The 25,223-nt window shown below is 39.5% G+C and overlaps 1 protein-coding gene and 1 non-coding gene across 2 annotated transcripts; one reads left to right on the forward strand and one right to left on the reverse strand.

The window, feature by feature from the left end:
• Positions 1 to 306: 306 nt before the first annotated feature.
• klf3 (Kruppel-like factor 3 (basic)) lies at positions 307 to 24,839 on the forward strand. The gene is made up of 6 exons (XM_041785314.1): positions 307 to 585; positions 14,860 to 14,920; positions 15,415 to 15,949; positions 17,210 to 17,357; positions 22,529 to 22,695; positions 22,780 to 24,839. Exons 2-6 carry the CDS (start codon positions 14,879 to 14,881, stop codon positions 22,959 to 22,961), a joined length of 1,074 nt encoding a protein of 357 aa, XP_041641248.1. The 5' UTR covers positions 307 to 585; positions 14,860 to 14,878; the 3' UTR covers positions 22,962 to 24,839.
• Positions 24,840 to 25,109: 270 nt separating this feature from the next.
• Positions 25,110 to 25,181, reverse strand: trnap-agg. Its single transcript has one exon. It is a non-coding gene; the product is annotated as a tRNA-Pro (tRNA).
• Between the last annotated feature and the right edge of the window lie 42 nt (positions 25,182 to 25,223).

Below are 25,223 nucleotides of genomic sequence, written 5' to 3' on the forward strand. Positions count from 1 at the left end.
CTCTTGTATTAGTTTACAGTGAACCAATTTATTGGTGACAAAGTAAATGGTGAATTTGGAGTATTTGAATGTCACTGCTTTTATTGATGCTAATTTCGTAATAAAAATACGCTATTGTTGTTCAAGTCTATGATTTGTAGCTTTAAAATAGTCCATGTTGTTGTCTTTAGACTTGAAAAGAAAATTACCTCACACGTGCAAACTCAACACACCAACACGCGCGCACGAGCTGCCGGTTCACCCCGCCCCGGCCCCGCCTCGCTTCCCGACCCCACGGTGCTCAGACAGACTGAGGATCATGTGACAGCAACAGTTTCAAAGCCGGAGAGAGACGCTCACACACAGAGAGACTCACAGACCGAGAGAGAGCAGGAGTTTCGTAACTTGGGGAAGTTTTCCGTGTCCATCGATCACTGGACCTAGTCTGGTTGTTTTTCTGATGTCAGTGACAGAGCGGAGCGTCGCCTGCGCCACTTTTTCAACCGAGCTGCTTATTTGACTTTGACTGTTTTTGTGCCGTCCAGCAAGGCAGCTGTGACACTACCGTCTCTCCTCAAGGAATAGACCGAGTGCTTCATCTGAGAAGTAAGTTTGAGAGCGAAAGCTCCCTGCTGAAGTTTCCTGTCGGGACTTTTTACAGCGTGACCCCCCTGGTATCAGATAAACTGTGGTGAAACTTTAAGGGTCTCTAAAAAGTTTAACAGTCGTCTTTATATTACTTTCTAGGAGGAGAGGTCCATAAATTCAGACTTAGGGGAATTTAATTTAAATGTAAATTGAGCTTTTGTGTCAAATTCATTAGCCTAGCTAGTTTATTAAATTAACTCGGCTTCTGCTTATTGTGTAGTGTTAGCCAAATCAGTCTATTTTCATGAAAGCGTCTTATTTTATGAGTTGATGAGTAATGGTCGTAGCTGGCAGATAACTGATGTAAGTCAGCGGGGATTCAATGCTATTTATAGCCCGTAGAGCCTTTTTGGAGCATGGTGTTTAATTTATTTAAATTGAAAACGGGGTCAAATACAGGCTGTTGTAATAATGTGTCAGCGTATGTGTAGTTGGATCCTCTGATTTAGTGTTGATGTCAGTTAACCTGAGACCTCTTATACGATCTGGTTTTGGAAAACCATTTGGACTTTTATAGCTTAGTTACAGGACTGGTCTTACTGGTTTGGTATCTGATATGTCAGTACAGTTTTGAGTTTTTAGTCTGTTATTTTTTGTGACATTATACATATGATCAGTTTTAAATAATATTAAAGCTCCTGTTAGGAGTTTATGACTGTTTATGAAACTGACTGGGATTACTACTGATTAATATTTTTGACCCTTAAATGCAAAACAAGAACATCAGAATGGAAACTGATTATTTTCTCTTTAGTGTTTTAAAGCCTGGCAGAGTTGCCGCAGGGTAGGAAGTGTGAAACATCTTTTATTTACATTTTCTATTGGAAATATTCCAAATGAGTGATCATTTTGGCTGACATTACAATTAAGGATGTGCTTTAAAAACATGAACACGTCCAGATTGAGCACAACAAAGTTACAAGAAGAACCGTGTTGTCCACAGGGGGCGCCAAAATCAACACAAGCATACAAGACATCCACTCACAATTAAACAGCAATTTGCAAAGATCTTACTTTGACTTTCATAGTTCCTGCTAATTGACTGATTTATTAATTTGTTGCGCCAGCATTTTAAATGATATCAACAGGATGAGTCTGCTGCAGGATGAAGCAGTGTGACAGATGACTCTCATGGTGGCTGCATGCAACATCATACACTTGTGACAGGTGTGTGAGCGCGATATGTTCAGTCGCACCTTGGCGCCTTTGTCTTTAGCTACATCTTAACAATACACAGCTCTTTCTCACTCTCTCTCTGCGTCTCTGTCTCTCCCTGTTTCCTGTGCTTTGTTTCAAGGCTGAGGCTTGCGTCACACATTCCACTTGGCATATGAAGCCCTTATCCTGTTTAGAACCCGGAGAGAGAGAGAGAGAGAGAGAGAGAGAGAGAGATGGGGATGTGGGGGGTGGAATGAGGGCGACCTTCTTTCTTTGTCTTACATTACACTCCTCTCTTATTGTTCAAAAAAAGTTTTGAAAAGAATGAGATGAGTGAGCATCGGAGGTGAGTCATATTTATTAATTTCATTTATTTATATCTCACTTGGGCTGACACACTTAGCCACACACACCCCAAACACCCCACCCATCCCTACGCCTTTTTTCCTGAATCAACATGCTGATGTTATCTGCTGGAACAAAATGCGCCCGAGTGTGAACACACACACCACACATGCACACACACAGAGCTCAAAGGGCACGTCCCAGGGAACATTAGGGCTAAACATTAAGCTCATGGATGCTGAAAAGTTGTTGATTCTCCATTTGAAGTTAAGGAAATTAGGACACTGCTTGACAGACAGCCTTGAATGTAAAAAGCTGTAACTAGTTACACAATGTCACATGCGTGCCAGAAAATGCACACACAAACACAGGCCTATTTGAGCACACATATATTTTGCAGTGTCTTTTTTTTTTTTAAACCACTGGATTGAGCCACTGAGACTCTTTTCTCACCACTGCCCCCCCTCCTCATGTTTGAGGTTCATTGAAGTTTTGTCATACTTTGGTTGAAACCCACTTCGTTTTCTGTCTCCTGCTTGTTCTTTCCACTTCCATTTTGACATAGTTTGGTCAGAGTGGCTGTTTTCTTTGCCCTTTCTCGCTGTCTTTACCCCCCTCTCTCCTCTCATTCTTTTGGTAGGGAGGTAAAGTGTGTGCGTGTGTCAAGGGGGAGTGAGTAGACAGGAAACCACAGGCCCCCTGCAGCAGCACCCCCCATTTGGCTTCACTCTCCTCCTCTGCCTCCTCCTCCTCTTCTTCTTCTTTACACCCCCGACCCATCACGCAGTGTGGAAATAATAACAGGCAGACTAAACTCTGAGGGCTTCCGCTTCTCTCTCTCTTTCTCTGGCAGCCTCGTTCGTTCTCTCCTTCCCGCTGTCCTCGGTCGTCTGGAAAGACTCAAAACCTCGCTCTCTTTGACAAGTCCTGCTCGACGTGTACGTTTGTGTGTCAGTGTTTGAGCCTTATGTCAGCCCTAGTGTGTCTATAAATTGTGTGTACCCATGATGTGTTTGTGCATGATGATGGATCCTGTTTCCTCTCCCCCCGCTGACGGCCCCCTCTGGCTTCCCCCTGAGGTCTGCAGGCTTGCAGCCCCACAGTCTGCTGGAGAGGAGCAGAGAGGGGCTACGTGATTTGAGTGTTTGTGGGAGTAAAAGAAGGGGAGGAAGCTAAGATGAGGGAATAGGAAGCAAAAATAAAAGGATAGAGGGCTTCAGTACGGAGAAAGGAGTCAAAGTCAGAGCATGAGAGGCGTCATTAGGGGGCTAAGTTTTCGAAGTGAGGTGAGGGGTGAAATCTAGGGAGCACTGAGGTACAGCAGGGGATGAAAGCTTTGGAGTAGATACTAATCTGGATGGACATCCTCCTTAAACGAATGCAGCAGTCAGTATAGCGGATATCACTCGACAGTACAGATCAGATTATTTATCTATAAATCCCACCAAAAAATCAACAAATTTCAATTTAAAGCTCCTGTGAGACTTTTTTTTGCTGGTTGTGACTCAGACTCATATTAATATTGCTGGCTTTCTAAAGGCAAACAAAAGCATGAGCAACAAGACTAATGATTTTTATATAGTATTTTTTGTGCCTGCTAACATTGCTGTTGGGTAGGTGTCAGATAAATTGATTTTTGCACACTGAAGAAACAGCTGGTTTCTCAATATATCACAGTGATACAACTGACTATTAAAAGAAAGCAGGATGAGATCTATTGTAGGAAATAACTAGTTGGGTATGTAAGGGGCAAGATCAGCAAAGTGATAAGGCAATGCTTTGTTCATAAGAGGGGCAAAAATCAACAAAACTGAAGGTTACATACATGTGCATTAACAATGTGATGATGATAGTGCAGAATTATATCGATCAAACATAAGAACTGACCAGTAATCAGTGATTTTCTAGCATTAATAGTTGGTTTTTTTTCTTTTCTTTTTGCTGGTGTTGGAGATGTTTTTTTTTTTTTTTGTCAAATTCTCTGAATCAATTTAGGATGGAAAATTTGTACCAAAACATGTCTACTTTAAAGAAGGAATAAGTTTGATGAACAGAGAGCAACTTAAGGAGTGTTTAATGCAAAATGAGACTACAGCTGAGAAAAAGGAAAAGTTAAATGCTGGATCATTAGCCTTGCGCCTTCATGAGTCATTAAATTGTAAGAGTGATTAAATCCCAGAGTTTCCGCTGAGGTGTGTCAACCTTGGAATTCCAAAAGATGCCCTTAGAAAGTCATGACAAGGACTGAAAGGGAGGGGGGTAAGACACACCCACTTACTCCTCCCTGCTGTCCCTCATCAGCCACAACATCATTCAGTCCATGCTGCTTTTCAGATCTGATTATTACCTATGAAGTCATAACCATCCAAGGTAGACTTATTATGAGCTAACTCTGCATGGAATGATGATAAATGGTCACGATGAAAACATTTCATTAAAGTTATCTTTAGATAAAACATGATTAATTCACAATCTTGGTCAAAAGCAGTACAATACCCACAATCCTATGGTGCCACAGTGATGTCGCTTTTGTTTTAACCTAATTATGATTCAAAAGTATGAAAGCAAAACCCGTGTTACAAGTGCAAGACAATAAGAAACAAATTACACAAACACTAATTGGAGGAGGAGACTAATCCTCAGCATCCTGAAATGTAAACTAGTTCAGTCACAGAGATAGTATTTTCACCATCAGACGACCAGTTTTTTTGTACAAATTATAGGATACTCTAAAAAAGATGGTAATCTTAATTTAATGAAAGGCACAAATGTACAGTTTCATGACAATTCATTCAACCAGCATTTATTCTTTTGAGAGCAAATGATAATGCCTAATATAATCAGCTAAACAGAATTTATGATGCTTTTTCTGTACACTGAACAAAATACCACTCGCTTGTTATTCTAGTATATTTCACTGACATATCTACTTATCTACTTTTTTATACAAATTCATTTACTGATGCATACAGAAGATTTTATCAGCAGCATCTACAGCCAATTATACCTCAAATTTCTTGCAAAGACCCTGACATATATGACTAATCAAAGATAATAGTTGAAATGTTTATATTTTTCATTTGTTTACATGGAGGATTTTATCAGGTTTTCTTTATGTTTATAATTTCTTAAGTTTTGAAATTGACTTGCAAGCCACAATGAAAGAGGTGGAGGGCCAGGTTTGGCCCTGAGGATGCCAGCAGCCCGTCATTGAGTTAAGCCTTAGAGGACAGTGTAAACAGGGAAATGAAGATGTATGGTAATGTGAACACAAGCTAGTATTTTATCAACTTCTTTCTGAGAAAGACATGGTGATTGTTTGGTCATGGTTTATTCATGATCTTGGTCAAAGCACTACATTACCCACAATCCTAGGAGTGTTACAGCAATCTCTCTCATTGGTGGAACTATGAATCTCAGCTGTTGGCTGTTAGGAGTGAAGTTAACGGTCATGGGAATAGAGGGTGTTACTTGTTGGGCTCTGTGTAGATGACACATGGCATCATATATGTCCTTTAGCACCAGATCAGCCAAAAAAAAAAATTTCACAAAAGTTCACTTTCAGTAGATGGTTTCAACCTGTAGAGGGCAGTTGCACATTTTAACACAAATGTAGAATTTAAATACTTTGTGCTAAAATGTCGAGATTTGCACCCTTACTGATCAACAGTACTACTAAAGTGGTCTGAGGTTTTAGTTACTCTTTTAAAATAATCTGTCAGTTTACTGAAGAATGTAAAATGGAAACACAGGGTGATAAGCTCCACATGCTGACGTCAAACCATCCAAGCAATGAATCTGTTGATTGAGTACTGTCTGAGCATTTTGGCCTCCAGAACTGCAGTCGGGTGTAAGACTAATGAGGTAAAACGGAGACTCAGAATATGAGTCGGAAACAGGGCTGCAGTCTGTAAGTGTGCATGTGTGAGTGTGGTTGTGGACTGCAGCGTGTTCTTGGACAAAGCTGTTGTCTGGAGGTTTCTGCTCTCTCTGGTGATCTCATCATCTCCAGCCTGTTACCATTACAGGGTCTGTGTGTGTAAATGTGTGCAGCTCTGCCTGTGTCTATGCATGTTAGAGCGTATGTGCATGTCTGTAGTCATTTTTTTGTGATTTAGTGTGTGTATTCTGTTGAGCTAGCAGAAACTTGGTGTGTGCGTGCATGTGTGTGTGTGGTTGAGTCAGTAGCCAGAAACTCCACAAGCCACAATATTTTCCCCTTCAGTCATGGTATTTTATATCATTCATAGAGAGAGAGAAAAAGAGTGTGGGGTGGTGTGAGGAGCTGATAAAAACAGTAGAGAGGAAATAGATGAATGATGAGGAGGGGGGAAGATTTGAGAGGGAGAGAGGAAGGTGGGGGAGTGTAGGCTGTGTTTGTTGAGTGGGTTGGCGTTGAGTACACAGTAGCTCTACTGACCTAGAAGGACAATATTTGCGGACCACACTTGACATGCACAAATACAACCCCACATGTAGAGCACACAGAGAATATGCTCCTAAACAACCAGGGCAGAGATAATTATTTAATAAAAAATGTGAAAATTTGTTTGCTTTCTTGTACATGTTTGTCCTCTTATTTTAACATCGCTAAATAGCAGCAGCTGTCTGATTTCTATTAACGATGCCCTCTATCTCAGTGGTTCCTAACCTTTTTTCCTTGGAGCCTTCCTACTTCAGCTGAGCCCCACCCAAGACCCACCTGAAAAAACATGATATATTTCTGACAAAAAATCAACTTCTACTTCAATTGTTTCATTGTTAAAACCTGATAAAAAATAAGAATACACGTTTTTCCTCACGAGAAGGCCTTCATAAGTGTTTATCATGATTTTACCTGATGTCTAATTTTTGAAACCTCAGTAACTAATTCTGACTTTACTGATGATTATTTATTTTCTTGCTCCATGCATTCATAATTCGACAAAAATAGCAATGATGGAGATTGCACATTTCTACTTTACAAAATAAGAGCTCCAGTTGTGTTGTTTTAACCATAAATTGTGATTGCTTTTTGCTGTTAAATTATTTTTTATCCTCTGTTGTTTTCATGTGTGTAAGTCAGCTGCCTCCAGATTTGCAAGTCATGCCAGTAAAAGGTTAAAGCTTCAGTGACAAATTTGTATCTGGCAATGAAACAGACTGAAATGAATACCTGTCAATCTATATGACCCACTAAAGCAAACCAGATCATCAAGAAGAGGATTTATTGTTAATACATACTGAACTTGTATGAATGTATCTCAGCCCTGCAGGGGGTAGGTGTCAGAGGAGATTAACTGCATGCAGTTGAGACAGGCTTTTAAAAAATGGTCCATACCACAAATACATTATGAGACATGTAGACATTTAAAAGTAAGAGGGATCATGCTTTTTTATTTCCAGAAAATATGACTTTAACTTCTACATGACAAAATCAGCAGAGAAAAGACCTCCACCCTGTCCACTGGTCCTCCTGGGAGCTTTGAAAGTAATGTAAAGCTTTGATTAACAAAAAATGTTGCTGTTTAAGCAAAACGGGTGCACGATATTATCTGCCTGTTATCAGTATTTGCAGAGATTAGCTTTAAAAGGCCAATATAGGTATCGGCAGATGTGAACATTTCTGCCGATATTTCCATCCAGTTTTTTGGCTGTGATTATCAGTATATATGGAGTGTAAATTTTAACCATATAAGCCAATAAATTAGTGAAATTTCAGGCAGAATCAACAGACTATGTAAGTTGAGGTCGTTTTCTTTATTTATCCTCGTTCTTTAAACTTAAAGTGTGATTTGAGGACTAAATTTTGTTTCTTTGTTCATCCTTGAATCTTAAACTGTTAGTTCTGAAAAACATTTGTGTGGATATCAGTGTCAGCTATTAAGAATCTATAAATATCAGCATATTGGATACTGGCAAAAATCCAACATCGTGCATCCCTAGTTTAAGCTCTGTTCTTAGGGGATTAGTAGACTGTTACCTGGGGACCTTCGTTAATTTGGGAATTACCTCCTGAAGTCAGTATTCAGTTTACACTTGTCTGTAATTTATGCAAACTTACAGACAACTCTGTCTGAAAATATTGAGGTGCTGCCTGACAGCAATTATAAAGAACATACTGCACATTCTTGTATCTATACTCCATTCAAAAAGCAATGCAGTGTATCTTGATTTTGCAGGTGGCATTGACTTCATATAGCTACACATTGACTGCTGTTAACCAGTGTTTCCTTTACCTTTGTTCAGGCTTGTTGGCTGGCCTTTTTCAAAGAACGTTTTTTAGAAAGTGTAATAGATCACCATCCAGGTGACCAGATCAGGAAACTAGAGCACAAATATTCATTCATACCTTCAAGCATATTTGAAAAGTGTTGCCTAACATTGAGAGAGAAAGATTTCTGCTGCTATAGCTCTCTTTTTAGTGTGTTTAGAGAGGGGAGATGTCCTTTGTTAGATATGAACCTTTGTCATTGTTTTTTAAAGATTATTTAAACCTTTATTTGGATAAGACAGGTGAAGAAAGACAGGAAGTAAAGGAAGAGAGAGTGAGGGAGTCAAACTTGCACCCCTTAAGCAGTTGTTTTGATAGTTGTCTTCCTTTAATCTGCCCTCTAGTAGTTGTGGATTGTTGCGATACGCATCAATAGCAGCTCTGACCCATTGATGGGTCAGCTATTGTGATAACTAGATTCCAGGGGACAAATATATTTGATGAAATTGTGAAACATAACTAAATATTGACATAAGATCAGGCAGAAGTAAAGAGAAGCAGTAAGAGGCAGGGTGGGAGAAGGGCCATGTCTATCCAGAGGAGATGTGCATGGTAGGTGGGGATACTACAACTGAAAGGAAGGAAGACAAGCTTATTAAAATGTTCTGTGAACAAGCACTGAAAAATGTTAGAAAGAAAGTTCAATGAATAGCTTATTTGTGTTGAAACCTTTGTTTACAATATTCAGTGCAGTCTCTCAAACTGGAAAAAGGTGCAGAAAAGCTGCATGGACCAAAAATAAAAAACATCCCAAAACACTTAACTGCCAATTCAGCTGGGTTTGTGAAGTGTGCTGAAATATGATGCATAATTTGCCCTGGAATTTACAGACAACTTACAGACATGGTCGATTCATATGGGATTAAAAGCACAGACGTCCTCCACAGTTGCTCAAAGGTTTCACAAATTCTATGTGAATAAGTTTGCTTGTAACTACACTGATTTATACTCAGATCAACAGCCTCCAGCTGCCTTTTTCATGTAAGGAAGATGTTTCAAAGTTAATCACATATATTTCCTGTTATTGTCTGATATTTTTGTGTCTTATTGTATCTCTCCATTTCATAATACAACCCAGGGGAAAGTTTGTCTTTTCACAAGGCTGATCTACAAAAACAGTCCCCATCCTGCTGTTACAAACAGACACATATCTCCTCCCCTGTTCAGTCCCACATGTGGGAAACCTCAACCACCTGGCATAAACCTCCATCCAGACTGGAACACACAACATGAATTACCTGCTGCTTCAGTGTGACCCAGATCTCTGCCACAGTTACCTTAACTCTCCTGTGTTTATTCAAAACAAATGACAGGCAGATCCTGCCCACTCTTCTATGCCTTTGTGTATGCCAGACGTATACGAACGGCTCCACCCTCATGTATACAAGCGTACCTGACAGGGGAACTTTAGGAGGAATGGTATGTTCCAGAGACTGTGTGTTCTCCTCTAAGGAGTGCTGCAGGGATTTTTTTCTGTGCAGTATTCGTGTGAGATGAACTCATGATAACTGAGCTAATTATGACATATTTCTTTAGCATGTGTACCTGAAGTCAATGTGCACACATGTAAGTGTAATTCAGCCTCCAGCCCGGCCCTGCAGGGACAAGTCCATCTTCATTTAATGCATTTTAGTTCAAAGGAGCCTCACACTGTATGTTTCTATTTGATGGATGTTTTAAACTTATTGAACTAGTTTGTCACTCACCAAGAGGCACACAAAGTCCCATTTCTGTTTATCAGGCTTCAGGGGAACGTGTTTTGTAATTTAAAACAGTTTCTCCTTTTGCTAACTTGCTATATTTAGGATCCAACAGTTTCAGTAGTAGCAGTTCAGTGAGTGCTAGTAGGGCCACCTACAGGCAAAGAAAGGAACAACTGCTGCATTATTTACGCAAGAGTTCATCACACTCACTGCAGCAAGGAAGATAAAAGTTTAAACTTTCTTATACGTGGAAGAAGCTGATAATGATCATTTATTTACAGAATATTGATCTCCACCAGTTTATATAACTGTCCAGTCAAGGGTTTTTTTGTAATGTAAGATCTGTTGTTTGATTAGTGCCTCGAGCTTCTTCAATGTGAGACCTTGCTCATTTTCAGTCATTTTGTCATTGTAAACTTTAAAGCTTCTGTGAGGAGTTTTTGTCTGGTTATATAACAGACCCGAGGCATGAGCAACAAAAGCAAAACATCAGTGAGATTATTGACTATTAATATGCTCTATAGTTGGTAAAGGAAAGCAGGACAGGGATTTAGCTGTGTGTGTGCTCATGCATGTACATGACAAAATTAGTTAAGGACTGTTTTGTCAACAGGGATCTCCACAACTCGATTTGTTTCAATTCAGTTCAATTCAAGTTTTGGGGGCCACATATCACAGTCTGTTTAGGGCCTGACTTTGGCCAGGGGCGGCCCTGATCCTGCATCCCTAAAGAAAACATGTCATATTTTGTACTGAACTGAACAGGTTTTCTCCCTCATTTTTTCATAAGCATGCTTTTAAAGGAAATGTCAAAATACTATTTTGTTTATAAAGCCTCAGAAAAAACCCAAACAAGTTATATGCCTAAGTGATGTGTTGTTTTTCGAACAAGCTGGTTCTTAGAGCTAACAGGAGAAATCTCCAGCTTGAGAGACGATTTCCTTTTCTTTTCATTTTGTTTGTTTGATTTACATAATAAATCAAAAATGGTATTAAATGAGGAGTCGTGGGGGAGATGAAAGATCAGCTCTTGTTGCTGAACTGATCCTAACTATTCAGATCTCTATAAAGAGACAGAGATCCCATCTCTATGTGCAAGGTTTGACAGACATCGGCTGTTGAAACCCAAGCAAGATTAGGGTTTACTTCGCTAAACTGGCCCAGCAAATCCAATAGCTTGGCACAAATGCACAGTTATACGTCTTATATGTATTTTGGTCTTTTTAAGGGCGGAGTTTCAAGTTGTTTTTATGACCTGGCAGATCTTGGGGTGGACATTTTTAACTGTATTTTTACATCAACATTACTATTATTATAGTTATTGTTTTAAACTATATATTATTATATATTCTTTACAGTTGAGGCTCATGTGAGGAACCTTATGGGTTGTAAAGATTCCTTCTTTTTTTCTTATTAAGAACTTTTGGTGTGGAAAATGTCAAATTAAATCCTGCTTTGGTAGTGTGCTGTCAATTATGTTATCTGACATCTGTAGCATCATCATGATAGCAGCAGATTTCACTAGTTTTGCACATTTTTATGAGTTTTTCAGTAACATTACTGCTTGTCCTTTTTGTGATTGTGAATAGGTGTAGGGTGAGATCAATCTATTGCAGGATATCAAGACTTTTGGTTGCAGATTTAAAAGATATTCTGTTAAAGGTCATACAGAAGGTGTGGGGACTTCCACAAAAGGATCAGTTTCTTTTAATATTGAATTTCTTATGTCTTAAGGGGGAAAACCCTGACTGTGCTGTAAACTTACTGACTGAGAAGCTGCTTCTTCTATGCTTTTTCTGTTTTTTGATCTGTCTGTTTGTGCTTTATACCTGCTCTTATGATCACCTCTGTGTGCCATTCACAGCCACAATAGAACAACTGACTGGCCTCTAGTTGAACTACAGTGCAATACTAGCCGGATTAGAAAACACACCCTCAAAGACATATGTACACACAAACAATCGCACACCAAACCACCACCTGATTACACTTTCTTTGTTTCTTCAGAGCTGGGCAAAGGGCGAGGCATCACTTGTCATGTTTACACCCTTCCTGACCCAGCAAGCCAACATCCTGCTCTGCTATTGGACCATCTGCACCGTGTGTGTTTGCCAGGGTGTGACGTCCTGTGCTCTTGCCCATTTGTTAATAATTAAAGGCTGACATGTCTCCAGACTGTGGACTTTAATCAGGTCAAACACTCACAGACTGCTTCAGGGTACATTCTTTTGACAGTCCATGTTGCCTAAACGCTCGCACGTACACTGAAACACAACTACACATTTAAAACGCTCTCATTTAGGCACAAAAAGGGAGTCATCACAGCTGCGCCTAGACAGGCAAAGGTAACTGGAACCCCCTTTAAAAAACCTCACTCTCTTTTGATCCAGACTCTCAGCAGGCCTCAGTAGGTGTGTTATCACTGTCTAGTTTTTGACATCAACTAGTTTTGAGCCTCTTTGCACCTGTACTGACCTCACAGTCTCATAAACAAGTCATCGTAAAGGTGTCCGTAGTCCTGTCTGAGCAGCAGGTATTTTGTCCCCGCCATGCATTGTTTTTTATTTCAACACAACCTGACAAATTGTTAGATGGATGAGATTGGTGCAAGAAAAGAAGAATTTTTGGTGGCAGTAGTGGAAAAGTAGAGAGGAGGAGAAGAGGTGTAAAATGTGACAGAAAATATATGTTTGCTTGTTGTCTGACTTGATTTACAGAGCAGGTCAGTAAGGAGTGTAGACACTTACATTTAAGTACAGACTCCTGTCTCTTCTTCTCTCTTTGTTTGATTTAGTTTTTAGCACTTTCTTAAAATTTGTGATGCATTTAGAGATGTGCAGCAGTCCTGTTTTCTCTGCTTTTGGATATTTCATTATTATTGGTGGTATTTTAACAGTAAAAATAAGATTCAGTGGAGATGTTATGCACCTTTTTGGTCCAAAGACGAGATGGTTGAACAGGGCTGAGTGCAAGAGTGGGATTTGGGCTCCTCAGTTATGGCAAAAATTATAACCATAATTATCTAGAATGAAACAGAGATAATAGTAGATCTAGATATATATATTCTACCACTTTTTTTCTGAAGTTCAAATGTCATATGTAAAAAAAAATCAAAAAATTATAGTGCATTAAGGTCTAACTCCTCAAAAGCAAAGTGGTTTTATATGACTGAGGTTATTTAACAGCTGCCTTTTTGTCATCTTCTTCAGCTCTCTCGCCTCAAAAACAAACCAAACTATGTGCTTTTGCCCCCTGTGGTCTTCACTTAAATCAGAGTGAGAGCTGTTTTTGTGGGAGGGGCAAAGCACAAAAATGGCAAACCTATGAGCAAAATATGTGCAACACAGTGTCATCTAATCTCTGCTAGCTGTTTTTCATCTTCATTGGGCTAAAATAGTAACTGAAAAATGGATTAATTGCCCAGCACTGGAGCACTGGATTGGATGTGAATACATTTATATTTTTACTTTAAGATACATTTTAGAGCCTCTTAAACTCTGTTCAGCAGCGCTTTAGCACTTTTTTTACTTTATTTATCTGGCAGTTGCTATTTCAATCATTAGAGACTTAATATGAGTTTAAAAATAATTAATTTTACAAATTTTAATGAAAGAGAAATGTCTTTGGTGATTACACTACATGGTGGCAGTGTTGATGAGGGATGCAGGATCAGATGTGGAGTAGACTTTTGAGAAGCTGGACCACCGATGAGGTGGCTTAGAGGAGGAGACTGAGGTCTGCAGGATGAGATGTGCAGGAGCCCTGTGAGGATCTGGAATAGATGCTGGTGAACTGAACAGAGGTGGCTGGGTTGGAGGAGGGTTGCAGTGTCTACACTGAAACAACAGGCTGGCTGTGAAAGAGAGGAGGACAGATTAAAGATTAAAATATGTCAGGTGCATGATGGTTGGCGAAACAAGGTTGTGAAAGAATCTGATTAGCTTAACCTTTAAGACAGTGAATGCCTATGATCAGCTCATCAACAGAGCAAGAAGAGAGAAAGAGTGGGAGAAGGGAGCGATACGAATGAGTGGTGGCTAATGAATGAGTAGAAATAGTCTTCCTGCTTTGACTTTCACTGAGCTCTATTGTTGATTAAACTGGATGGACTGAAATAGGATTTTCATCAAATGGAAAACATTTTCACACAAACTGTTTGAAGGTCCAACTCCACATTCTCTCGATAGAAAATTTAAAGATTAAGGGAAAATTGAAAAAAATGTCAAGTTTTGATGCAAAGCCATTTATCATCTCTTGACCTCTCAGAGTTATCTTGTGATCCTCTGAAGGGGCCCAACCCTGAGGTTAGGGGTTGAACGGTCAAACACTTTTTAAACTATGACTATTTGTATGTCATTTAACATTCTTATAAACTCAAATTTAAATGATAAAGGAGTGTTTCATCATTTTGCATAGCTTTACTTAAAGCTTCTGTGAAACACTTCGCTCAATTTGGTGCCTCCTGTGGACAAACCAGTACCTCTTATCGCTGATTTGTCTTTTAAATTTGGTACACAGGTAGTGTATTTTTTTACATAAACCCTCACTACATTTTTGTAGTCATGTCAGCCAAGGTCATGTGTGCTTTTAAGGGACAACTAAAGGCTTCAGTATTTGTTACAGTGTGTTTTAAAAGCAGCAAAAACTCATGGGAGCTTTAAGGCTCGGGTTTGCTAGTGTTTTCTGAATCATCTGTTGAACATAAACCTAAATGAAAATAGATACCTGTGATGCTGTATATTTATGGCTGTTATATGTGTGTTTTATCTGCAGGAGCCTGGCCTGAGCAGCCATGCTGATGTATGATTACCCTCTGAAAACAGACATGGAGACGGTAAGACTTGTGTGTCTATTGGTATTAATTTCAGTGGTGATTTGTGCAGTCTTCATGTTTGAACATGCTACCATACAGTTACTTTGACCTAAACACTTGCACAAACTTGTACATGTCTAGACAGACTGGTTCCCACATTCCTGCTCTTCCTGGAAAAAACAGGCTGCCGTATAGTGGACATTTGCATACAATGAGGACAAACACTGCCAGGCAGCAGCCTAATGATCACACACACACGCACACCCCCCCCCACACACACACACACACACACACACCCACCCCCACACACCTACACACACACTGAGACGTAACGGTTATCCACTCCCTAACGCTCGCAGGGTTAAAGTTTTTTGGCCGGCTCTAGCTGTTTGTGTCACAGAAACATGTTTCCCTGTTATTCATTGCAGAGCGGATATTTTTAACAGACTGCTCTTCTGTCCCACCTCTCTGCTTCCTCCTTCTGCATCCTCTCCTCCTCCTCCTCTCTCTCACAGTCCTTCTACTCATCGTTGGTGAAAACCCCGGAGCCGTATGGAGTCATCTTCTCCCATCCCGCCCACCTCTACCACCCCTCACCCATGAACGCCTTCGCCCAGTCCCACACCCAGCTGGAGCCTGTGGACCTGTCAGTCAGCAAGCGCTCCTCCTCCTCCTCCTCCTCCTCTTCCTCCTCCCCCCCCTGCTCCTCCGCCTCCTCCCCCGCCTCCTCCTCACGCAGCTCCCCACCGTCCCCCTACAGCTCAGCAAGTCGTGCATCCCCACGCTGCTCCCCCCCACACTCCCAGCTGCGCTCTTCGCCCTCCCACAGTCTCCCGCCACCCACTCCCTCTCTTCCTTACCCCACCATGGTAGCTCCGCTGATCAGCCCAGGATCTGGAGTCATTCAGAGCTCAGGGGTGATGGTGTCACCAGTGATGGTGCCTCTGTCTGTCCTCTACCCTTCACCTCTTCACCTGCACCAACAAATCATGGTGAGCCCACCTGTCTCCAGCGAGGATGAGCATCTTCGAAGCAGAGAGCACAAGACAGGTGAAGACTCATTTACCTTTGTATTCAGTTTAACCTATTTTCTACTCTTCTCAATGGAACTGAGCTTTCTTAAAGCAAAAAGCTCTATAAGTGCTTTAAAAATGGAACAGAAATACCCACCAATCCTTAGACTGGAATCAAAATAAAACAACTGGATCTTAAACAATTTAACATCAACAATTTTAAAAATTAAATTAATTAGAAGATCATTACTGTGACATGTAAGTTTATACTTTTCTTGGTTTTGGCTTCTTTTTGGACTGTTTTCTGTGGTTAGATGGAGGTTGTTCATATTTTCAAAGGTTCCTAGCTTAGAATCTTCAATTCACATAAAAGGGGTAAACAAACCAAAGAAGACAGTTACTTTTTCTTTTAAAAATTATGTCTGTTTGTAGATAATCATATCTATAAGAATCTCTATTCAAGCATTAATAGGTGGGAAAAAATATTGCTTCAAATTCCCCTTCAAAATTCTGCAGAAAAATGAAGATACAAAATAAAGCAAAGAAAAGGGAAAATGATCATTTTTGTTATTTTCATTCCTAATTGACCTCCATTTCTTGTCTTTATAAAAATGAGAAAATCATAAAAAAATGTGATTATGTCAATAACCCAGTGTCATGATATGTGTTGTACCATGGTCAGAATTAAAGGTATTGCTCATACAGTTTTAGTCTGACTTAAGTGCTGGTCTGATTATTCTGTTAGATTAAAATGATTCATAAATGTCTGTGCAAATTTTCAATTGAGTCCAGCAATAGATCAAATATGTTGGTTTGGGCCAAATTGGAAGACTAAGAAAACAACAAATAGTCTGAATGTTTAACATCTTTGAGACTGATTAAAGTAATACTAAGAAAGTAACAGTATATCCATGTTTATTATTTATTTATTCGTTATATTGGACACATTAAAGTGTATGGGCATGTAAAGGTGTCAGATTGTAGCCATAGGCTAATTTCCATCCATAATCCCCAGAAGGTTGATGGTATACATATAAAAGCATCAAGCATGTGCATAATGAAAATAAAAAATGTACATAAATCAGACAACATGCTGAGACCAAACAACATAAACAGTACAATATTATCCAAAGACCCCCATATGGCAACTCAGAAGGTGGCTATATGGCGATGCATAATTAGTGATCAGCAATAAAATAACCAGTGTAGTTAAAATACGTAAGATGTTTAGGTGAAAGTATCATGACTTGATCATACTGACCAACTGACATTTGTTATTTTTTCTAAATCACAACAGTTCACTCTACGAAGCCCCTGGAGCTTCGAGGCGACACCCACGACCTGCACAGGCCAATCAAAACAGAGCCCCGCCCTGAGCTAGCTCATGACCTCCAGAGCAGCCATGAGATGAAATCATCAGTCATCAGGATACCACACGAATACGGGTGAGTGTCACACCAGCATACACTTCTTATAACCCTTAAAGAGTTTCATTGTCTGCTGCAGCACTTCCCCTTCAGCTGTACATGGAAGTGATGTAAGAGGGTTTTTTTTAACAGTTTGTATTGGTGTTTCTTTTTTTAGTTTAGGTGCAATCCCAAGAGACAGGCAAGTTATTGTCTCTGTCTTTTTAAAAAAATTGATCTGATATGGATATTTGACACTAAAATAAAAACTGAAAGCTTTTGTTACTTAGGTGCAACAGCCAAAAAGTGGTCTTATGCTAACAGTTTTCTGTATCTGTATATTCAAACAGTAAACCATGATTTTCATTACGTGGATCAATTTCATATTTCAGATAAAAGTGCCTTTTTTTGGCCACACTGCAAACTACAGAAAAGTATTTTGGGATAAATGAGGATGACCACTTTTCACAGCTTTTCTCCCTGTTCAGGTGAAATGTACCATGAAACAAAAAGAATGGTTTATGGTGGAGTAAATATATCTAATGCAGTGCAGTATGTCTCTGGAATGAAGCTTTGAAATTTCTTGTTGGGCTTCAGTGTTACAAAGGCCAGGGGATGGGAGGACTACATAGTCTATTGTAATTGAGCAACACAAAAATGATTGAGGCACAGCAACAGAACAGCAGCTTTCAGTGGCAGTTCGCACTTCCTTCTGTTGCAGGCTTTAACGTTACATCCAGTGTTTCCACAGTTACTAACTAGAAAAGCACTCAGAGAGCACAGACCTCCGCCATTAGCTCCCAATAGTGAAGAATCCTTTAAAAACATTCCTGGATCCAGATGGTGGTCCGGATCACTCCCAAAATCTAATTCACCAATTACTCTGATGTCATGGCAGAGGGTGAATATTCCTCTATTCCTCCTAGCATTGTGAGTATTCTCACTACAGTTCGCTGTCTTTCTCTCTGTTACGCTCTGACTTGTCTCCTCGACCGGGCGTGTGTCTTTCAAACTCTATAAACTCCAAAACGTTGAATAAGTTACTCATGTCCGCCATCTCCTGGTGTAAAGTGGTAATAGCGCAGACCACCGCCATTAGCCCTATCTCCAAATAGTACAGAATCCTTTAAAAAATTCCTGTACCCAGATAGTGATCCAGATCACTCCCAAAATCTAATCAGTTCTTCCTGATGCCATTTGTGACATTTCCTGAAAATTTCATGAAAATCTGTCCATGACTTTTTGAGTTATGTTGCTAACAAACAAACAAACAAACCCACCCGATAACATAACCTCCTTGGCGGAGGCGTGATTTGTCCTGTCCCTTTACAATTATAAGATTAAGCATTTCTCTGGCTTTGAAAAGGGTAATGTAGGTACTAAACTAAACGTATTTGTGCCATAGGATTCATTTAGTACAAAAATATCAACATATTGTCAATTGAAGGCCACTTATTTCTTTTTTTTATTTATTTGTACATATGTGGCCTGGGATTGGGTCCGGCCTGCGGCTGCTGTCCCACATGTAACTCACCCACATTCTCATCCCTGTTTCCAATACTACCCACTGTCCTCCTCTTCTATCAATGAAGGCATAGAAAGCCCTAAAAAAATGTGTATATATATATATATATATATATATATATATATATATATATATATATATATATATATATAAGTCATATAGGTAGATATGCACTTTTAAAGTTTTTTGGATGAATTTTGTGAGGAATCGCATGTTAATGGTTGCTAACAAGGTCATGTCTGTCCCCTGACTGTCTGTTCCCACGCTCTTGCAGGCTCAGCTACAATGTGTTGAGAGAAGGGAGTGACTGAGAAAACAGGGGGAGGCAGATGGATATGTAATATTTCAGTAGACAAGATTTACTCTTATTTTCCAGTAATACCCCTAGTCTCCAATTTCTCAAATGTAAAAAAAGGTCAAAAATATGTACATTTAGGTATCATTGGTTTAATGATCTTTGAAAAAGCGTTCAAATAGGTCATTGATTTAAAAAAGAATGTAGAGAAAACGTGCAACCTTGTGGGGTGTGGCTCTGCGGCATCTTTTCTCTGATGCAGTGGTGTCAGAGTGAGTAAGTTTTCTGAAACGCATCAAGCAGGCACTAATAAATGGGTTTATAATTGACAAAACATAATAGAGGACCAGTAGTACAACAACTGTCATGTGGTCATACGGTCTGCTTGCTGTGCTTTGTGTGAGGTGTGTCAAATTCCTTCATTCCACTGTGGCTTCTTTTATTCTCTCATTTCCTGTCTCCTCCATCAGCCACACCTCTCGTCACAACCCCTTCTTGCGTCTTCTTCTTATCACCTTCCAGTCAGCTGTAACCTTGCTCCTTTTCCTCGTCTTCCTCCTCTTTCTTCCTCTTCATCGCTGTGTATTTCTGCTACTTTTTTTTTTTCACATACAGTGCTTAACAAATTTAATAGACCACCACCCAAAGTAATGTTCATGCCACAGCTGCCCTAAATTAACAGCATTGGTAATTACCAAAATCATTTTTTATGTTACTGCAATGGTTAATACACCAATATGTAGAAAGGAAATTTTGAATACTAAAATATAATTATTATTGTTATCCATGAACAAATTTACTAATTTACAAAAAAAAAGAAAAAAAAATAGTAAAGCACAGTAGTATTTCTTGATTATTATGTCAAATTATAGTTATTTACTTGCATTCCTGAACAGAAAAATGAGTTTTAGTGGGTGAATGTTATACTTGATTCAATTCTGACTTCTCAGAGAAGCCCAGTGAGTCAGCTCAAATTTGGGTATAAAAAGGTGAATTCAGTTTGAGATTACTCATTCCTGTGCAAAATAGTAAAACATGGAGAGCACACTGAAAATGACAGAGTCCACATTAAAGCACTTCATGATGCTGGGTGGTCTCTGAGACAAATATGACAGGTGGTCTAATAAATTTTTTAAGCACTGTATGTCCACCTTTTCCCACTTCTTCTTTACCTCCCTTCCCCTCGTCTCTTCCTGTTCCTCTTCCACCTCCTGCTTCCTCCTGCTCAGCTCTGCTGTTGCGCAGCTCAGAGGAGATTTTCCTGAGAGACAGCATTGTACTGCAGTTACAAACTAACCATCCTTGACTGATGGTTATCAGGGTGGCTGTGAATATGAAAAAATGAAAAGGGAGTGCCTTCATCTGCCATCACCTGTCCTCTAAAGCACACTGACTCTGAACCAGTGTAAATATACAGTGTGTGTACGGTAAATGGGTCAAGTTTGCTCAGTGTGTGAAGTGAAGGGTCGGCCTAAGTTTGGGTGTGTGTGTGTGTGTTTGGGAGGGATTTCAGCACATTCTTTTTCTCAGAACTGATCTGTGAGAGATTTATGTTTCAACACTCGACACCTGCTCTCAACTGCCACTTAAAACACACACACACACACACAGAGCACACACACATTCTTTAACAATGGTGCGGAAAGACAACTCCTTTTTTATTTGGCTTGAAAACCTTTGAACTTCTCTCTTCTCTCTTCTGTCCTTCAGTTTAGATTTTGTTGACCCCTTCTTTGACTCAAATGTCATGTTTTGCACAAATCATTAAAAACACACAGTCTGGTAGTAACCCAGTCTGCCTGGGCTCATTGAACTTTAGTATTAGACTATAGCAGTTAAGCATCTACTGTTTCATCATATTCAGAGTTTTTAGAGCTTATATTTCCAATTTGTAGCTACATGTCAGTGTAGCAAAGAAGATTTGTATTCAATTCCCCTTAAATGAGCGTTGAAGTTTAACTGATTCTATGATTGCAACAGCACAAAGCAAAGGCAGGGGTGGGGCTGAAAAATGGCAAAAAACTTCCTGAATACTACACGCCGTTATTATGTTTGCGTAAAGCTACAACTGAATTAAAGTTGCAATTATATTTCAACATGATCAAGGGAGGTGGCCTTTCCTGGTTACATTAGCTCAGTTGTTCACAGTTGGTGGGTAAGGGACTTAAAAGTGGGTCTTAGAGTTGTGCCTGAAAAGACTGTGTCCAAAGTCTTTCATGTAGTGTAAGGGGTCCCAAACGTTTCTGTCCGTGACCCCAAAATAAAAGCTGCAGAGACTGGTGACCCCCACTGTCCCCAGCAAAGGGAACAATGGGGGTGAATGATGTAGCTCATAGCTTCATCAGGTACAAATCTGAGGAGTTTTTGTACACATTACGTACAGCTAAGCACAAATTCCAATTAATAGCTATGGCATTATTTGTAAATAAACCCCTTTAAGGATTTTTTACATAAATGCACAAAATATACCATATTAAATAATTTGAAATTATTGTTTTTTGGAAGCATCCTGCAACACCCCAAGGGGCCCTGACCAGTTTTAACTTTGACAGCTATTTTTAATTTTAGTCTCAGTTTAAGTCTTTAGATTAAATGCCTTTTAGTTTTAGTCACATCTTAGCTATTTCCACCCGTTACAGGTTTAGTCTAGTTTTAGTCAATGAAACCTGAAAAATGTTTTAGTCAAGTTTTAGTCAATGAAACCTGAAAAATGTTTTAGTCAAGTTTTAGTCAATAAGAAGTCCTTTCATTTTAGTCCTTTTAGTCCAAACATTTATGAATCTGGTACCAAATCATGGTAGTGTGTTCTATGCACCCTGTCAAACCTGGGGTCTCTGCTCTCTATAGCTGAGAGGCAGAAGAGATTTACCCACAGTGGAGAAATATCATTGATTTTGAATGTCCGATGAAAACTACATTTTAGTCATCCTTTTAGTCGACGAAATTAAAACGGGTCCCGACCCCTGCTTTGGGAACCACGATTGTAGTGTACATACATCCAAACGTCTTATCTGACATGTTGAGTAAATTTTCATTGTTTTCTTGGGCTCTGGATTTACTTATGTTGTAACTAACAAAGCTGGTTTTCTCATGATAGTGTGTTAATTTATCAAGACCTGTAGAAAACAACCAAAATGCAGCTGTTAACACAGCAGAATGGAGTGGAATACATCCACATACATCCTTTTAAAACATCCTTTTTCTCTCTTCAGTCATTTTCTCTATCCCATTTTATGTCCAAACAGTACCTTTTTTAATAAAAAGATTTAAGTAGTCAAAAATGTTCAAAAATTGTTGTCATGATTAAAGAACTGGTGGTGGATGAAGGCAGATGAATCAGCTATGACAATCTCTTAACAGTTTTTCTCCTCTCCTTCTTGTCTCTCTCAGTGGTAACAATCCCTCGGTAATCGTCCACTCAGGCACACATCATCCTCTCCCCTCCGACTCACCTGACTCGCTGAAAAAGCGACGAATTCACCGCTGCGACTTCTCCGGCTGCAACAAAGTGTACACTAAGAGCTCCCACCTCAAAGCACACCGCAGGACACACACCGGTAAGAGACTTGTTTCACACAAAATGTGCTCAAAATTATAGAGGGCTTTTAGTTGACAGTCATCTTATTTTTGTCTCTGTGCAGGCGAGAAACCATACAAGTGCATGTGGGAGGGCTGCACATGGAAGTTTGCACGTTCAGACGAGCTGACGAGACACTTCCGCAAGCACACAGGAGTCAAACCATTCCAGTGCCCCGACTGTGAGCGCAGCTTCTCCCGGTCAGATCACCTGGCACTGCACAAGAAACGCCACCTCCTGGTGTGAAGCACCTCAACAGGGAAACTTGAGAGGAACTTGGTGCTGGTTTCAGCATAGGACTGTACCACTTTGAGTTGAGGGGAGATTTTAAAGAGCTGGCCTTTTACAATGGGCGGTGTTCCTCAGGGTTCAAGTCAAAGACCCTTCCACCTCATTAGCTTGAGTGTGAGCTGGTGGCGGTTTATCAAAGCATCACATCATTTGCCTGTTTCTGATCATATCTGTAGTTCTGTAATCTTGATAGAAATAAGGTTGTTGAACCAGATCTCTGTTCAGCTGAGGAAGATCCAGACATTTTTTTTTTTTTTAAGAGGCTGCAGAATCTCAGCCGGCCTGAGAGCAGCACCCTCTTGCAGCTGCACAACCAAACTGCATGTACACCTGCACAGGTCATGCTCAAGCTTCCTCTTTTTTGCAACATCACCTCTCATTTTCTGCATGCAAGTAAAGATTGTGGACTTAAAACACATGTTATTGCTAGCTAGGCCAATATAATGTGAATCTTTGCAGAATGTATCGTATCACACATACTGTACATCACATCATACAATGTTAAGCTTTCCTTCCTGAGCTGCCAGTCACATAACGCTAATGCTAACCCCTCCACCACAGCACCACACACCTCATCTGCCTCTAGAAGCTTATTTCATGAAGATACAATAAAAAACAGGCAGCCAAAGCTTGCTTTATCTTGTAAATAAATGCACACTTTAAGGCACACTCGGCAGAAAACATGCACTTAATTAAAGCAGGTCATCCTCAGTCTGGTGTGCTTTGGTATTAGGTGGTAAAAAATGCTTGGGAGGGGGGAACTCTGGGAGTTTGCACTGTCAGAGTGAAGTGTTTTTTGTGTTTTCATTGAGAAATGTGAAGGTTGCTGCACAGGGGCATTATTTTTTAGTGAGGAAAAGACACCACTCTGTTGGTTTAAGGGTAGAAGCAATGAAATATCTTATGTCTTATATCGAATAAATGTACCTATATGAGTTATTGTTTGGTTTGTGATGTGACACCATAGTAGCCTTTTTTTTAATTGTATGACACTTTTATACAGGAAAAACACAAAGTCTAAAGCAGGGAAATTTGCTCTTCAGTTTTTGTGTATCCAGGGCAGATGAGTGTTATTTGAATGTTCCTTTAAAATCTGTAATTGATATAAATATATAAAAATTGTGTTAAACTCATCAGTTACTTTATCAAAGGTCATAAGTAAAAAAGGAAACAACTAACTGTTATTCTCTCTTATAAACCATCACAAATCTAGAACATAACTTTCTATTTTCACAGCTACATGGAGAACAAAAACAAAAGAAAATGTTTATAGCGTCTTTGTACATGTCTATAATGTGCACTTTATGTATAAAACATTCCCAAAGCCAATCTTTTTGATCACACAAGTTTCACTCACAGATCTGCTGGTCAGTTGGATAACAAGAAAAATGCCTTAACAGGGGTCTTGGTTTTTTTAATTTTGTCATCGTATAATGCCAGGAAATCTTTTATTCACATCTTACATGCACACACAGAGTTGGACACAAAATCACAAACTCACCGAATGTAGCAGCTCAACTGATCTGCATTTACCCTTGGGTATTCTTTGCGGTTTTGCTTGTAAATGTTTTATATCTCTGAAATATAAGTGGTAATATATATATTTTATAATTAATTAGACTGAAAGGGCAGTTAAAGGTTTTTATTCAGCATGATTTTGATACTCTTCTAATAATGGATATTATACATTTCTATTATGTTTTTTAATCTATTTTGGCAATTCAAAGGGAACATGTTAAACTGTGAACATATATAACTGTACAGATCTATCCGCAAGTTTGCATTTATTTTAAAACAGAATATTCATACCACTTAATAAACCTATTCATAATATTTGCAGACTGGAGAGCTGTGTCTTTAATTTTGCATGTGTGTGGCTGGTTTGTCTACTCATATTGAATAAAACCATAAACTTTTCTCGAATTCATAAGAAAATGTATAAAAAGCATATTTTAGTTGTGAAACATACTGTTCGTAACCTGACACGCCAGATGGATTCGCCAGTGAAAAATAAGGAAACGGGAGTATCCATCTGCTTTGCAAGGTTACGCTGTTAAGACAACTCTTAAGTATCCTGTGATTTTGAGAGTAATAAAAAAAGGAGGGCTCGTCCGGGATTTGAACCCGGGACCTCTCGCACCCTAAGCGAGAATCATACCCCTAGACCAACGAGCCGCGATGCGGTGTCGTGCGTCTAAAATACAATATAAATCTTTA

The sequence above is a fragment of the Cheilinus undulatus genome, linkage group 4, assembly GCF_018320785.1.
Source record: "Cheilinus undulatus linkage group 4, ASM1832078v1, whole genome shotgun sequence".
Taxonomy (NCBI): Eukaryota; Metazoa; Chordata; class Actinopteri; order Labriformes; family Labridae; genus Cheilinus; species Cheilinus undulatus.

Coding starts and splice junctions, on each gene's coding strand:
- klf3 (XM_041785314.1), top strand. CDS start 14,879: ATGCTGATGTATGATTACCCTCTGAAAACAGACATGGAGACG. Junction 14,921..15,414: donor TGAAAACAGACATGGAGACG/GTAAGACTTGTG, acceptor TCTCTCTCACAG/TCCTTCTACTCATCGTTGGT. Junction 15,950..17,209: donor AAGCAGAGAGCACAAGACAG/GTGAAGACTCAT, acceptor AAATCACAACAG/TTCACTCTACGAAGCCCCTG.